The 14,598-nt window shown below is 40.5% G+C and overlaps 1 protein-coding gene across 1 annotated transcript in view; it reads left to right on the top strand.

Moving 5' to 3' along the window:
* Positions 1-8,635, top strand: part of LOC120985818 (aromatase-like) — a 152,119-nt gene extending 143,484 nt beyond the window's left edge. Inside the window, 1 exon segment of the mRNA XM_040413988.1 lies at positions 8,200-8,635. Coding sequence (XP_040269922.1) covers positions 8,200-8,445 — 246 coding nt within the window. The 3' untranslated portion in view covers positions 8,446-8,635.
* The last annotated feature ends 5,963 nt before the right edge of the window (positions 8,636-14,598 follow it).

Genomic DNA, 14,598 nt, shown 5'->3' with positions numbered 1-14,598 from the left:
CTTTCTTCTGAGTTTGTACTGATTAAATAGGTTTGAGATAAGAGGTGATGTGTGTCATCCTTCCCCTTTCAATATGTTAACTGAACTATAGAAAAAAGCAATCTGACTTCAGGCGTGTTTTTATTAACACCAGTGTACCGACAAGTAGCATGCCAGTATGTCATTTAAATACATACTGTGTTGATAAATATGATGCAGTATCTGAGCTGTGAAAGGTTTCCCTGTCATAATTCACCATCACTTTTCAAGTGGAACAGTGGCAGTGTTTAGCTTTAAACAGATTGCACTGCATGTGACAATAAATTACAATTCATCAGAAAAAAAGGGATCAGTGTATGGCAATTAGCCTGAAAACTGCCACAATTGTCACATCTGACAAATCCCATCAGTTTGCGTCCAGATTGCCGGATCCGGAAGGCAGGTCCGGCGACGAAACTGCCTGCCGGAATCCTCTGCCACAAGTGTGAAAGTACCCTTTTAAAAGACCAATTTAAAAAAAAAAATTTACCTCATAATGAGTACAATGAAAACAAAAATGCCCCCAAAAATTATGTCACTAACGAGTTAAAAATGCAATTGTGTCCCCTGAATTGTGCGCCAACAAGAAACTTCACAAAGTAATAACTTCGGCTCATAGTAGCCAGTACATTCAAATACTGTACTTCGGCGGCTTCTTTCTATACCTCATCTCTGGCATCAACTCCTCTGCTGTATTTGGCTTCAGTTGCTTCAGTAGCTAACCCCAACAGTTCCCTTACTTCTAGTACTATCCATCTCTGCTAGCTACTTGCAGGAAAATATGCTGGAACTGACTCCAGCAGCAGTTTGGCAGCTCACTCTTCCATACCCTGCCTGCTAATATACAGGGTGGGCCATTTATATGGATTCATCTTAATAAAATGGGAATGGTTGGTGATATTAACTTCCTGTTTGTGGCACATTAGTATATGTGAGGGGGGAAACTTTTCAAGATGGGTGGTGACCATGGCGGCCATTTTGAAGTTGGCCATTTTGAATCCAACTTTTGTTTTTTCAATAGGAAGAGGGTCATTTGACACATCAAACTTATTGGGAATTCCACAAGAAAAACAATGGTGTGCTTGGTTTTAATGTAACTTTATTCTTTCATGAGTTATTTACACGTTTCTGACCACTTATAAAATGTGTTCAATGTGCTGCCCATTGTGTTGGATTGTCAATGCAACCCTTTTCTCCCACTCTTCACACACTGATAGCAACACCGCAGGAGAAATGCTAGCACAGGCTTCCAGTATCCGTAGTTTCAGGTGCTGCACATCTCGTATCATCTGAAGGCAATCGTCTATGCTGTGAAGATACGAGATGTGCAGCACCTGAAACTACGGATACTGGAAGCCTGTGCTAGCATTTCTCCTGCGGTGTTGCTATCAGTGTGTGAAGAGTGGGAGAAGAGGGTTGCATTGACAATCCAACACAATGGGCAGCACATTGAACACATTTTATAAGTGGTCAGAAACTTGTAAATAACCCATGAAAGAATAAAGTTACGTTAAAACCAAGCACACCATTGTTTTTCTTGTGAATTTCCCAATAAGTTTGATGTGTCAAATGACCCTCTTCCTATTGAAAAAACAAAAGTTGGATTCAAAATGGCCGACTTCAAAATGGCCGCCATGGTCACCACCCATCTTAAAAAGTTTCCCCCCTCACATATACTAATGTGCCACAAACAGGAAGTTAATCACCAACCATTCCCATTTTATTAAGGTGTATCCATATAAATGGCCCACCCTGAACATTAGGTCTACAGAGCACTGTTATTCATGTTCTCTCTGCATGTGTTCTCACTACATACCTAAGGACTTAAAGTCACATTGTCTCCTTCACTTTGGAGACCCCATTCTGGAGATAGGAGCGGGTCCCAGAGGTTCGGACGAGCACCAATCTGACACTGATGGCATATACTATAAATGTCTGAACTAACCCCTTTAACAAAAACTATGCCAAAATACACTAGGTATGTGTGAAAAATGAAGTACATCCTTATTGCTTCCATAGGAATAAAAAGGGTAACTAGCGGCTAGGTGTTGCTAATCAAATGTTCTTGTGCAGCCAGTGTGACAATCTCTAAAATGTTTTGGCAGTTTGCTGGTCTTAGACCTTCAGCTGTGTGCCAAGGAAGAAAGACATCGGAAATGATCTTAAAGAAGCAATTGTCGCTGCCCATCAGTATGAGAAGAGTTATAAGGCGATTTCCAAAACTTTGAAGTCCATCATTCCACAGTGAAAAAGATTATTAACAAGTGGAACATTCAAGACAGTTGACAATCTTCACAGGAAGATTAGAAAAAGTCTGAACAAGTATGGCTTGTTTTGGAAGGGTTGCCAGGAGAAAGCCTCTTCTTTCAAAAAAAAAAACATGGCAGCGCGGCTTATGTTTACAAACTTGAATCTCAATAAACCACAAGACTTCTGTAACAATGTTCTATGACCAGACAAAACCAAAATGGAGATGTCTGACTATAGCCCAACATTTGGTGAAAAACAAACATAGCATATCAACACGAAAACCTCATACCACTTGTCAAGCAAGGTGGGGGAGGGGGTAATTTGGGCTTGTTTTGTAGCCACAGGACCTGGGCACCTTGCAGTTACTGAGTAGACCATGAACTCCTCTATATAACAAAGTATTCTAGAGGCAAATGTGAGGCCATCTATCCAACAGCTAAAACTTGGCTGAAACTGTTTTTTACGCTGGACGATGAATCCAGCAAATCTACAACAGAATGACTGAAAAAGAAAAGAATGATGGTATTGCAATGGTCCAGTGAAAGGCAGACCTCAACTCAATTGAAATGCTGTGCTGGGACCTTAAGAGAGCTGTGCATAAATGAGTGCCCACAACCCTAATGAACTGAAGCAATATTTTAAAGAAGATTTAGCCAAAATTCCTTCAGAATGATGTGACATACTGATAAAGTCATACATAAAATGATTTCTTCGTGTTATTGCTGCTAATAGTGGTTCAACAAGCTATTGATTCATGGGATGTACTTTGTTTTTCACATATAGCTTTTTCATTTTGGCTTCCTTTTTTTGAATAGTTGTTAAAAAGTCAGGATCTGTTATGGGTTTTTGTTTATCTGATTTTAATACCTTCTAAGGGCCAGATGTTTTTTTTATTATGCCCATATACATTAAACCATAGAATTCAATATGGTTGTACTTTGTTTCTCTCATGGCTGTATATATCCACATGACATTTCCCCTTATCTGCTGTATCGTCTTTGCAATGTACAGACATCACAACCTATTCAAGGTATATGACTCTACCTATAGCTTCATTACTATACATTCCCGCTATGGTCTCAACACTTACAGGGCATCTCACCCATAGTAGTGCACATACATTTACCATTCCCTTGGTGATATCCAACCCCTGGGTCAACCCCTTTAAATGCACAATACATAGTACACCACATATCATTACATTATGGAAAATAATTATGGGTACAAGTTACATGGTACACTTAAGTGCTGGCAAATATAATAGTATGCATAACCATAATATAATAGCAATGTTGGCATGGTCTAGCAATTGTCACATAACAGATAAAATAGGTAGTATTGCTACTGCGACAGGGTTAAGCAGTAACCAGTATGTCACCAGCTACTGTAAAGGATGCAGTTGTCTTTGTAAGAGGGGCAAGGCTGATTTCCAAACCTCTTACAAGAATATTATAGTTGTCCTTGTTATGAGTACATCTATATATTAAAAGTGGCATTTTGAGATGGGACTAATCATCAGGGATACAGTACATATTCTATGGCTAGTTTCCATTATTACAATATCCTCTCAAATAATCAGTGATAATTGGATGTTGTTATGAGAATTGAGTGGGGTGAGTAATACAGGACGTGGGCACATTAATATGACAGTGAAGTGGAAATCAAATACTTTTCAAAAACACATTTTCAGAGCATCAGTAGTGATAAATTTATTTTCATTTATTTTTAGGAACTGTCATGATAATTAGAATAAAGGCTTACAAATTATCAGATTTAGCATTCTAAAGATATTTTTGTAATTCTTTGTTCTAGGTTATTATACTATGAAAAATATATATATTTATATACATTCATTGACAAAATAAAATAAATAAACAAAGCACCAAGAAGGAGTTGTTGGAATTGAGGAAAACTTTACATGTGTGAATTAGAGATGAGCAAACTTCTTGAGTGTTAGCACATTTTTCAAAATTCGAACAGTTGCCAAATCGATACATTAAAAATCAAATATGCTTAAATTGTCCTGAATATTATGTGCAGGGTCGGACTGGGAACTTAAAAGTGGCTCTGGAAAAAATACTAAAAGGGGCCTAGTTTTGTAGTTGGGTCCAAACTGATGGAAGGCAGGCCAACACAAGTAGGCAGGGCAAGCAATAACTTATTGTGGCACATTATACCACCCCAACAAAGCCAAATACCACAGTCCATCACAAAATACTGCCGCCAGCAGCACGAAATACATCCCCAAAAACTTCCACTGGCCAGACGTGAGGGGAACTCAGACAGCCCCCTGGGAATTGGCCCAACAGGAAATTTCCCTGTAAAATCTATGGCCAATCCACCCCTGGTTATGTAACACTCTGAGGTCTCCGAGGACGCAGATTTTTTATATCCTTTTAGTATTTTTTTTTTAAAGAAATTTTTACAAATTTCTGCTTTTTTTCTCCTCTTTACAAGCTCTGTAACACAATGGCAGCAATAGCAAATAATGTCAGAGTGACGTTGACATATATAGCTATTAATAAAAGCATGGTTAATGGTGTTAACAAATAGCATGTTTAAAAACACACTGCTATTGTTTATGTTATGCTTTTTTATATTTGAAACCTTACAAAAATTGTCCGTTTTTAGGGGCAGATGTTGCTTAAACACACACAGTGTTATGGGGGGAAAAAACTGTGACTTATTGGGGCCAAGCATCAAAAAATTATGCCTCAACCGTGTGTTTATACACACACATGTCAATGTATTAAGAATGAGTGGCTTGTTCTGCACAAGCGTCCAAAAATTATGTGATAATGGAGGCAGAATGCCTGTCTATATTTATACATGCACAAGTGTTCATTGTCAGAAGAAAGAATGGCTGGTTCTGAAGTTTAACAAGCCTGGGAAAATTCTCCTCTTTATGTGGGAGCAGCAGCAGTATACTGTGGATGTAGAAAGGGTAAGGTGTATATGGGTAATAGTGGCAGTTGTAGAATGCAATTTCTACATTAAAATGTCAACTACACGGTTTGTTGCAGTAATGCATTCACGGATATCATAATTTGCATTACTGCAGTAAATTGCGTTTTCTGTAGCTACCCATTATATGGTTTCAGTAACATGGATATAATGAACTGAAATGCAGTTACAAAGAGTAAATAAAAAATTTGAAAACAAAATGCACAATTGCTTAGCGTTTTAAACATAATGCATGCTATTTGGGTGCTGGCAATACTTTTATGTAGAAACTTTTTTACAAAAAATAAAGCTGACTGCCTGAATACTGTATACAGAAGAATATGATTTTCTTGCAGGTATGTAATGCAGAATTACAGTAGTTGCCAAAAAGCTGAATGAAACAAACAATTCTGAGTGACCAGCCCCTTACTCCCTCAATCTCTCTATATGCGTTCCCTGATCAAAGTACCTAAAATATACTTGCTTATATCTCCATATTCTCTTCTTCTAGTGTCCTATCACACTAGATTAGTGGTTTGTGTTTATGTCACAAGCCCTGGAGGAGTGAGAACAGACGATGGGAGGGTAGTGGCTCTGTCTGAAAAAATTATTCACAATGGCAATCCTTACACCTATGCTCCCTCATACCAGGGCAGTGATAGAAGGGTGCACTCTTTTTTCCCTCAGGGCACACCCCGATATTGGGGTTCCTGTCTGATGGTAGTTGGGGTGCCCTTGATGTTATGAATGTTGTTTGGGTGCAAGGCAGGAGATATAGGTTCTGTAGCTGGCAAATGGTGCTGGAGTCACTAAGCAAGTCTTTCTTTACTTGAGTGCAGAATGGTAGTTGAACTATATCCAAAAGTACCAAGCACAGTCCCAAGGCAAGTCAAAGGGCAGTCTCTTTCCAATAGCTGTATATAGGCAAACAGCAACAATGATGATAATGGAGTAGTAGTCCCTGAGATCCTTCTAAATACTTTTCAAACAAGATGATCACAGGTGTGAGAAAATACAAACAGTTGGCCAATCCATTACATAAGTGTTAAAGGTACAGTTAGCTGTTAATGCTTCCACTAGCAGCCAACTCTATAACTATAAAAAGCAAATACCTTGCAAAAACGTACACCGCCTTGTGATCCTAGACAGTCTGTGAATGTCTTCTCCAGCTTTCCCTCAGGGATAGTTCTCTCAACAGGAATGATGTTTCTTCTGGAGCTGAACTAGCATCTGCCCTGAATGGCAGGCAGAGCTAAATTTTGAAGTGGTTGATACAATGCTGACTAGAAAACTCCTCCCTCAGAGGGGAATGCTAATTCCCTATACTGTCTCAGGTCATAATAAACAATGCCACCTACAGACAGCTTTTGGAACTGCATACAAAGCATAATACAAAGCATGAACTAATTAAATAACATCAAATCAATAACAATTTGCAAGTACCTTGTTCTGGGGTACTGCATCCCCTATAATAGTTTTTTGTCAGACGCTGCCACGAGACACTCTTTCAGATTCCAAGTTGAATACAGAATGGCGATTCCTGTTACTGTGCAGAAAGACCTGGCTGAATACTCCCCCGATTGGATGATCAGGCTGTCTTTCAGCCTCTGTGCCACTGCTCTAGTACTCTACTGGGCCACCTCTAGCCTGGATACAAGATGAGATATGGTCGGGTATGGAGGCATACAGGTTCTGTACGGTATCCTGTGGTATATCTGCCCACAGATGTTGCAGCTGGTCCCATAAATGTTAGACTGGTGATAAATATAGCGATTTGGCAGGCCAAGAAATTGTTACAATCTGGCACAGGCATTCCTGGGAAACCCTTGTTGTGTGAGGGCAATATCCTGCTGAAAAATGCCATATGGAAAAGGGACTGATTTTGAAACAAAAAAAAACTTCTGAACTTATTAACTACTGGTACATAACTCCATGTGACATTTATATGGAAATACATGAAACTCATGGTGCCTGAACAGAACACTATGTGGAAGCATTTGGCCATGATTGATACCAATGTTTCATACAACCATGAGCATGAAGCAGAAAGAGCAACTGTCTTTTCATAGTACAAACTAATCTAAGATAATTTGTAATATATTTTATCAGAGAAAGATGCATCCTTCTCTTCTTATTAGACTGTAGACTTTTTATTCTGATGACCTATCCTCAGGATAGGTCATCAGTATCTGTTTGGTGGAGTCCAACACCCGGGACCCCCGCCGATCAGCTGTTTGAGAAGGTGAGCACCGCTACCTTCTCTCTGCTTTTCCTTGGCCAATTGATGACTTGTTCATGTGTCTCATGGCCAAGGAGCAGCTCAGCCCCATTCAAGTGAATGGGGCTCAGTGTGATACCAAGCACATCCGCTGTCTTCGCAAAATAGATGATCCCCACATATATAATACTGGAAAAAATCCTGGAAACCCCTTTTAATTCCCAATTTACTGCTCAAATCCATCTTCAGAAAGGTTGGGCTGTCTGCTCACTGAAGGATCAAATTTCATAGAAGTCTATGGATAGGGGAGGGGTGAAGAGGAGTAGGGAGAGGCTGCTTGAGACAGGTACAGACAGAGACAGACAGGGAGACTGCTACTAAATTGTAAGCAATTTAATATTTTAATTAACTGCTGGATTTAAAGTAAACTGCTTAGTTCTGCAGTATAATGTCCTTCATTATTGCTGCTTATGAGACAGGGCTACAGAGAGTTAGTCAGCAAGATCCCCGTTTCTCCATGTGAAGTGCATGGGCAGACATGATACCAAATAAACTCTGCCTAACAGCTCAGAAAAAATACAATTACACACAGATTACAAAGTTAAAAACTGCTAAAAACTCTAATTTACTCTTCTTTATGTTGATGTTGGTGGTAGTTTTACCCGTCATAGAATTAAATACATTATATATGTCATACGATGTAGAGAGTCACAGCCAAGATACTTACTCTTATATAATACTATTCTGTACTGTTTTTCTGATTATTCTAGGTCCCATATCGCCACTTTCAGCCTTTTGGATTTGGTCCCCGGGCATGTGCAGGAAAATACATTGCTATGGTGATGATGAAAGTGATCCTGGTGACTCTACTGAAGAGATACAAGGTGCAGAACCTGCAAGGACGGTCTTTGGAGAACATTCACAACAACAACAATTTGTCCATGCAACCTGATGAAGCCCAGTCCTCATTAGAGATGATCTTCATTCCTCTCCGCACAGATGAGCTCACAAACTAGCACACAACATATTCAGTTATGTCAAGTCTCAAAGTCTGAAATGTCATTTATCTAGTCACTGTGTTGGTCTGTGTTAAATCTTGAGCCAACTCTTGCTATTGTATGAGAGCTGTAATTCCAGTCTGACATGCAGTTATCTATTTTATGTATAATTAACAATATTATTATTAATAATAAAATATTCTGTTTCTTTTTACACATTACATTTATTAACCCCTTCAACCCCGGGCCTGTTTTCACCTTCCTGCCCAGGGCATTTTTTGCAAATCTGACATGTGTCACTTTATGTGGTGATAACTTTAAAACGCTTTTACTTATCGTATTTTTCGCCCCATAAGACGCACCTAGGTTTTTGGGGAGGATAATAAGAAAAATAATTTTTTTAACCAAAAGGTTCGCTTTTGGTGGGTTTTGAACTAATGGTGGTCTGTGGATGACGGACACTGTTATGGGGGGATCTGTGGATGACGGACACTGTTATGGGGGGGATCTGTGGATGACGGACACTGTTATGGGGGGATCTGTGGATGACGGACACTGTTATGGGGGGATCTGTGGATGACGGACACTGTTATGGGGGGATCTGTGGATGACGGACACTGTTATGGGAGGATCTGTGGATGACTGACACTGTTATGGGGGGATCTGTGGATGACGGACACTTATGGGGGGATCTGTGGATGACAGACACTGTTACAGGGGGGGATCTGTGGATGACGGACACTGTTACAGGGGGGGATCTGTGGCTGGCACTGTTACAGGGGGGGATCTGTGGATGGCACTGTTACAGGGGGGGATCTTTGGATGGCACTGTTATATATGTGCCATCCACGGACCCCCCACCCCATAACAGTGCCATCCACAGACCCCCCCCAGCCCATAGCACCCCCACCCCTTAACTGTGCCATCCACAGATTCCGTGTGCCCCCCCCCCCACCGCCGCCCCCCCAGTATACAAATATAAAATGTATTATTGAATTAAAAGTTATTAAACATGCCCCCCTCACTCCTAATAGTACCGTATATCCTAATTGCTTCTGTATAATTCCGGCAGGCGGGCCGGGCGGCCGGCGTGTCACTCACTGACATCACTTGCCTGCGCTGCCTGCTTCATTCATAAAGGAGGCGGCGCAGGCACGTGACATCAGTGAGTTACTCTGCCGCCCGCCTGGCCTGCCTGCTGGCATTATACAGAAGCAATTAGGATATACGGTACTATTAGGAGTGAGGGGGGCATGTTTAATAACTTTTAATTCAATAATACATTTTATATTAGAATACCGGAGCGGTGGGGCGGGGCTATAGTACAGTGACCGCACCGCCCCACCGCTATTGCCGGCCCCCAGCTCCTCCCAGTCCCTCCCCCGGCCCCTGCTCTGTACATCGCATCCAGCGATGTTAAAACTGTCAGCATTCGCCCCATAAGACGCAGGGGCATTTTCCTCCCATTTTTGGGGAGGAAAAAGTGCGTCTTATGGGGTCGAAAAATACGGTATACAGGCCATTCTGAGATTGTTTTCTCGTCACATATTGTACTTCATGACAGTGGTAAAAATAAGTTAAAAAAAATTGTATTCATAAAAAAAGACCAAATTTACCAAAAATTTTGAAAAATTTGCAAATTTCCAAATTTCTATTTCTCTACTTTTATAATAGATAGTAATACCTTCAAAAATAGTAATTACTTTACATTCCCCATATGTCTACATCATGTTTGGTTCATTTTGAAAATGACATTTTATTTTTTGGGGACGTTAGAAGGCTTAGAATTATGGAAGCAAATCTTGAAATTTTTCAGAAAATTTCCAAAACCCACTTTTTAAGGATCAGTTCAGGTCTGAAGTCACTTTGTGAGGCTTACATAATAGAAACCACCCAAAAAAGACCCCATTTTAGAAACTACACCCCTCAAGGTATACAAAACTGATTTTACAAACTTTCTTAACCCTTTAGGTGTTCCACAAGAATTGATGGAAAATGGAGATGAAATTTCAGAATTTCACTTTTTTGGCAGATTTCACATTCAAAAAATTTTTTTCCAGTTGCAAAGCAAGGGTTACCAGCCAAAGACAACTCAATATTTATTACCCTGATTCTACGGTTTACAGAAACACCCCACATGTGATCGTAAACTGCTGTACGGGCGCACGGCAGGGCGCGGAAGGAAAGGAACGCCATATGGTTTTTGGAAGGCAAATTTAGCTGAACTGGTTTTTAGATGCCATGTCCCATTTGAAGCCCCCCTGATGCACCCCTACAGTAGAAACTCAAAAAAGTGACCACATTTTGGAAACTACGGGATAAGGTTCCAGTTTTATTGGTACTATTTTGGGGTACATATGATTTTTTTATTGCTCTATATTAAGTTTTTGTGAGGCAAGGTAACAAAAAAATTTATGTTTTGGCACCGTTTTTATTTTTTATTTTTACAGCGTTTAACCGAGGGATTTTTCTTATTTATTTAAGTTTTACACAATAATAGCATTTTTGAAACCGAAATAATGATATTTTAGTGTCTCATAGTCTGAGGGCCATAGCTTTTATATTTTTTGACCAATTCTCTCAGGTAGGGTCTCATTTTTTGCAGGATGATGTGACGGTCTGATTGGTAATATTTTGGCGGGCGTATGCCTTTTTAATAACTTGATGTTGCAATTTTTGTGATATAATGTGACAAAAAAGTCTTTTTTTACACAGTTTTTTTTTTATGGTGTTCACCTGAGTGGTTAGGTCATGTAATATTTTTATAGAGCTGTTTGTTATGGACGTGGCGATACCTAATATGTATACTTTTTTATGTATTTCACTTTAGCACAATAATAGCAGTTTTGACACACAAAAAAATTATGTTTTAGTGTCTCCACTATAGTTTTTTTATTTTTTGGGCGATTGTCTTACGTAGGGGCTCATTTTTTGCGAGATGAGGTGACGGTTTTATTGATACCATCTTGGGGGGCATACGCCTTTTTTATCGCTTGGTGTTGCACTTTTTGTGATGTAAGGTGACAAAAATGGCTTTTTTTTACACTGTTTTTATTTTATTTTTTATGGTGTTTATCGGTCATTACATTAATTTATTACTTTATTCATTTTATTAAAAACACTTTTTTTTTTTAACTTTTTTTACTTTACTTTATTTATGACATTCACTTTTGGGGGTCTGATCCCCTCTGCAATGCATTACAATACATCTGTATTGTAATGCATTGCCTGTTAGTGTATGACACTGAGTCATACACTAACAGGTTGCCTAGGAGACCCAGACTGAGGCTGGATCTCCTCAGCTCCGGTAGAAGGCAGTTCCCGATGCCATGCAAGGCATTGGGCAGCCTCTGCACGGCATCGGGCTGCCTTGTGTCGCATCGGGTCCCCGCCACAGCAACACGGGGACTCGATGCTCTCCCTCACCCGACACAAACCTCTTCTATGTCGCGGTCAGCGCGGACCGCGGCATAGAAGGGGTTAATCCGCCGGCATCGGCTTTTACAGCGATGCCAGCGGATACAGCAGGGGCCCGGCTACCAGGGACTGCCGGGCCCCTGCAGTGATCGCGTGCGCACCGCTCCGGTGCCCGCCCGATCACTATGACGTACTATTACGTCAAATTGCAGGAACTCAGTGGTTCCCATGACGTAACAGTACGTCAAAGGTCGGGAAGGGGTTAATCTAGGTAAGGGGGGAACTAATTCTCCTTAGGGAGAGAGCACCTTAATCAGTGTGAGGAGACTTGTAGGCTATACATGCTCCTCTGGAATTCTGGGAGGGAAGGGATGCAAATGAGTTCTTTACAAGCTCTGCCTCTAATTTCACTAGATGTAAGGCAGCTATCCTATAAGTCAATTTTCAGCTCTTAAAATAAGCCTTGAGACATGACTTGGATAATAAATCAGCCAGCACCTCATCTGCAGACAGCTATTTCGGGGGGATTGTCCCTCATTTATTAATCTATTACACAGTTCTCAGCTTTTTCTTTAAAGGGAACCTGTCAGCGGCAAAAACCACCACAAACCGCCAGCAGTGCCTTCAAGTAGCCGGCAGTGTGTTTCTAATGATGATTTTCTTTCTGCAGTCAGATGCGATAAAAGCAAGAAAAAAACTATCTTTTATCCCCTGAGCGTGCTATTTTCGAGTCACTCTTGAAGTCAAGGGGGCAGCAGCCTCCTTGCTTCAAGTCAAGGTAACCGCGCCGCCTTCCCTGCCCTTTCGCTGTGACTGACAGCGCTTATGCCTGACAGCCGGCTGCCTTTGCTGAACAGCCGGCTGTCAGTCACAGGAGAAGGGGCAGGGAAGGGGCGCGGTTACCTTAATTTGAAGCAAGGAGGCCGCTGCATTACCATAGTTGGATCTGAAAACTAACAGCCAGACCACTTCTAATTCCACTGCAAACACTTAAAGAGGACCTGTCACCAAAAAATACAATGCAAACATGACATGCAAACATAGAGCAGGAGGAGCTGAGTGAATTGATATATATTTTTGTGGGAAAAGATTCAGTAAAACTTGTAATTTTTACCTTTACATCTAAAGCCCTGTGACTAGCTATCGGTACAGGAGGAAGGTGTTATCAGTGACTGACAGCCACCTCTGTATGGACACTTATACACACAATGTTATACATCACTGATAACACCTCTCCCTGTACCGATAGCTGTTCACAGAAGGCAGAAAAAGCAGAGATGTAAATGTATAATTTACAGGTTTTACTGAATCGATTCCCACAAAAATATATATACTGTAAATCTTTTCATCTTTGCCTGCTCTATAATATGGTGCTTTAAGATTGCATTGTATTTTTTGGTGACAAGTTCTCTTTAAGGACCTATTACACCTGAAGATAATCATGAAGATCATCATGCGAACGCTCGTTAGTGATGAACTGGCAGTGTAATACTGCCACTGATTACCCGATGAACAAGCAAACACTAGTTCATCTGAATCTTTTATTAGGTTTAAAAATCCTTATTTGTCAGCAGCAGATCGTGCCACGTAATCACGATCTGCTGCCAACAAACAGTGATTCAGTATGGGGACAAGCAATGGCATAGTGATAGCTCCTCCCAATACTGAGGAGGAGATCGCTGCTGTAATAGCAGTGGTCTCCTCCTCCTCTAGTGAGCAAGCGATTGCCGGGAAGGAACGCTTCCCTCCCGACAATCGCCTGCATAATCTGAAGGTGTAATAGGACCCTTACAGTGCATCATCTATAAATTATACAGCCTTACATTCCCAGTAGTGATCCTCTATTATTCATTTTGCTGTGCTATGCAGCCCACTCATACCACTCTGCAGCTTTTATGGGTACCGAATTCCACTAAAATCATATGTAATCAAATGGAAATTTAGATACAGTAAGATGTTCCTCAAGCAAGTAGCAATGTGCTGAATAAATTATATATAGTTTGCCTTTTAACTTACGTCTTAAGATTAGTATTTCTCAATAACAACATTAAGGCATTTTCATTCAGATAGAAGCAGATCAGCCAGGGGATACATCATTGATACTGGCTTCATAATTGTGATGATTTTTTTTCCCGGCTGGCCCTGTCAAAGTGGAAAGGGCGCGGCAGTTGCAGAGGGAGCAAAGCCTCTTGGTGGAATGGCAATGCCCCCGTTGCTCCTAGAGACTAATTTGCATATATTAAAAGCGGGACATACTGATAGCTGGAGACAGGAAGTAATATAATGTCTGTAAAGCACTACGGAAGCTATATAGGATAGTAATACTGGAGCAGACTAATTTATTTGGTAAAAGACTAATTTATTCGCTAAAAGACATAAGGATATTTTTTGCTACCTGGTTTTAACTGACAGAAAAAAATATTTCAGTGACATTTTTCCTTTATACTCAAATAAAAAAAGTTTTTTTCACAATTCACCATAGACGTTACTTGACAAATTGAGGATAGACCTGTCGGATCTCTCAGATGTGAGATGTTTGAGATGTTAGAAGGGGGGATAAACAAATAGGGACCGAACTATTTACTGAGATTAGGCTTCCACAAAAACCTTCCCAATAATGATAACACTCCAATTAATACATTCCTGGGAGTTATTACTGATCAACTGTGTAGCATTGTGGGTTCATTTAGGCTCCAGCAACCTGTCCAAAAGTGAAATGGAGACCTTGTTGACACTTGTGTCGAGACACGTCAT

The sequence above is a fragment of the Bufo bufo genome, chromosome 1 (genome assembly GCF_905171765.1).
Source record: "Bufo bufo chromosome 1, aBufBuf1.1, whole genome shotgun sequence".
NCBI classification, from domain to species: Eukaryota; Metazoa; Chordata; class Amphibia; order Anura; family Bufonidae; genus Bufo; species Bufo bufo.
This window is presented reverse-complemented; position numbering and strand designations above follow the sequence as displayed.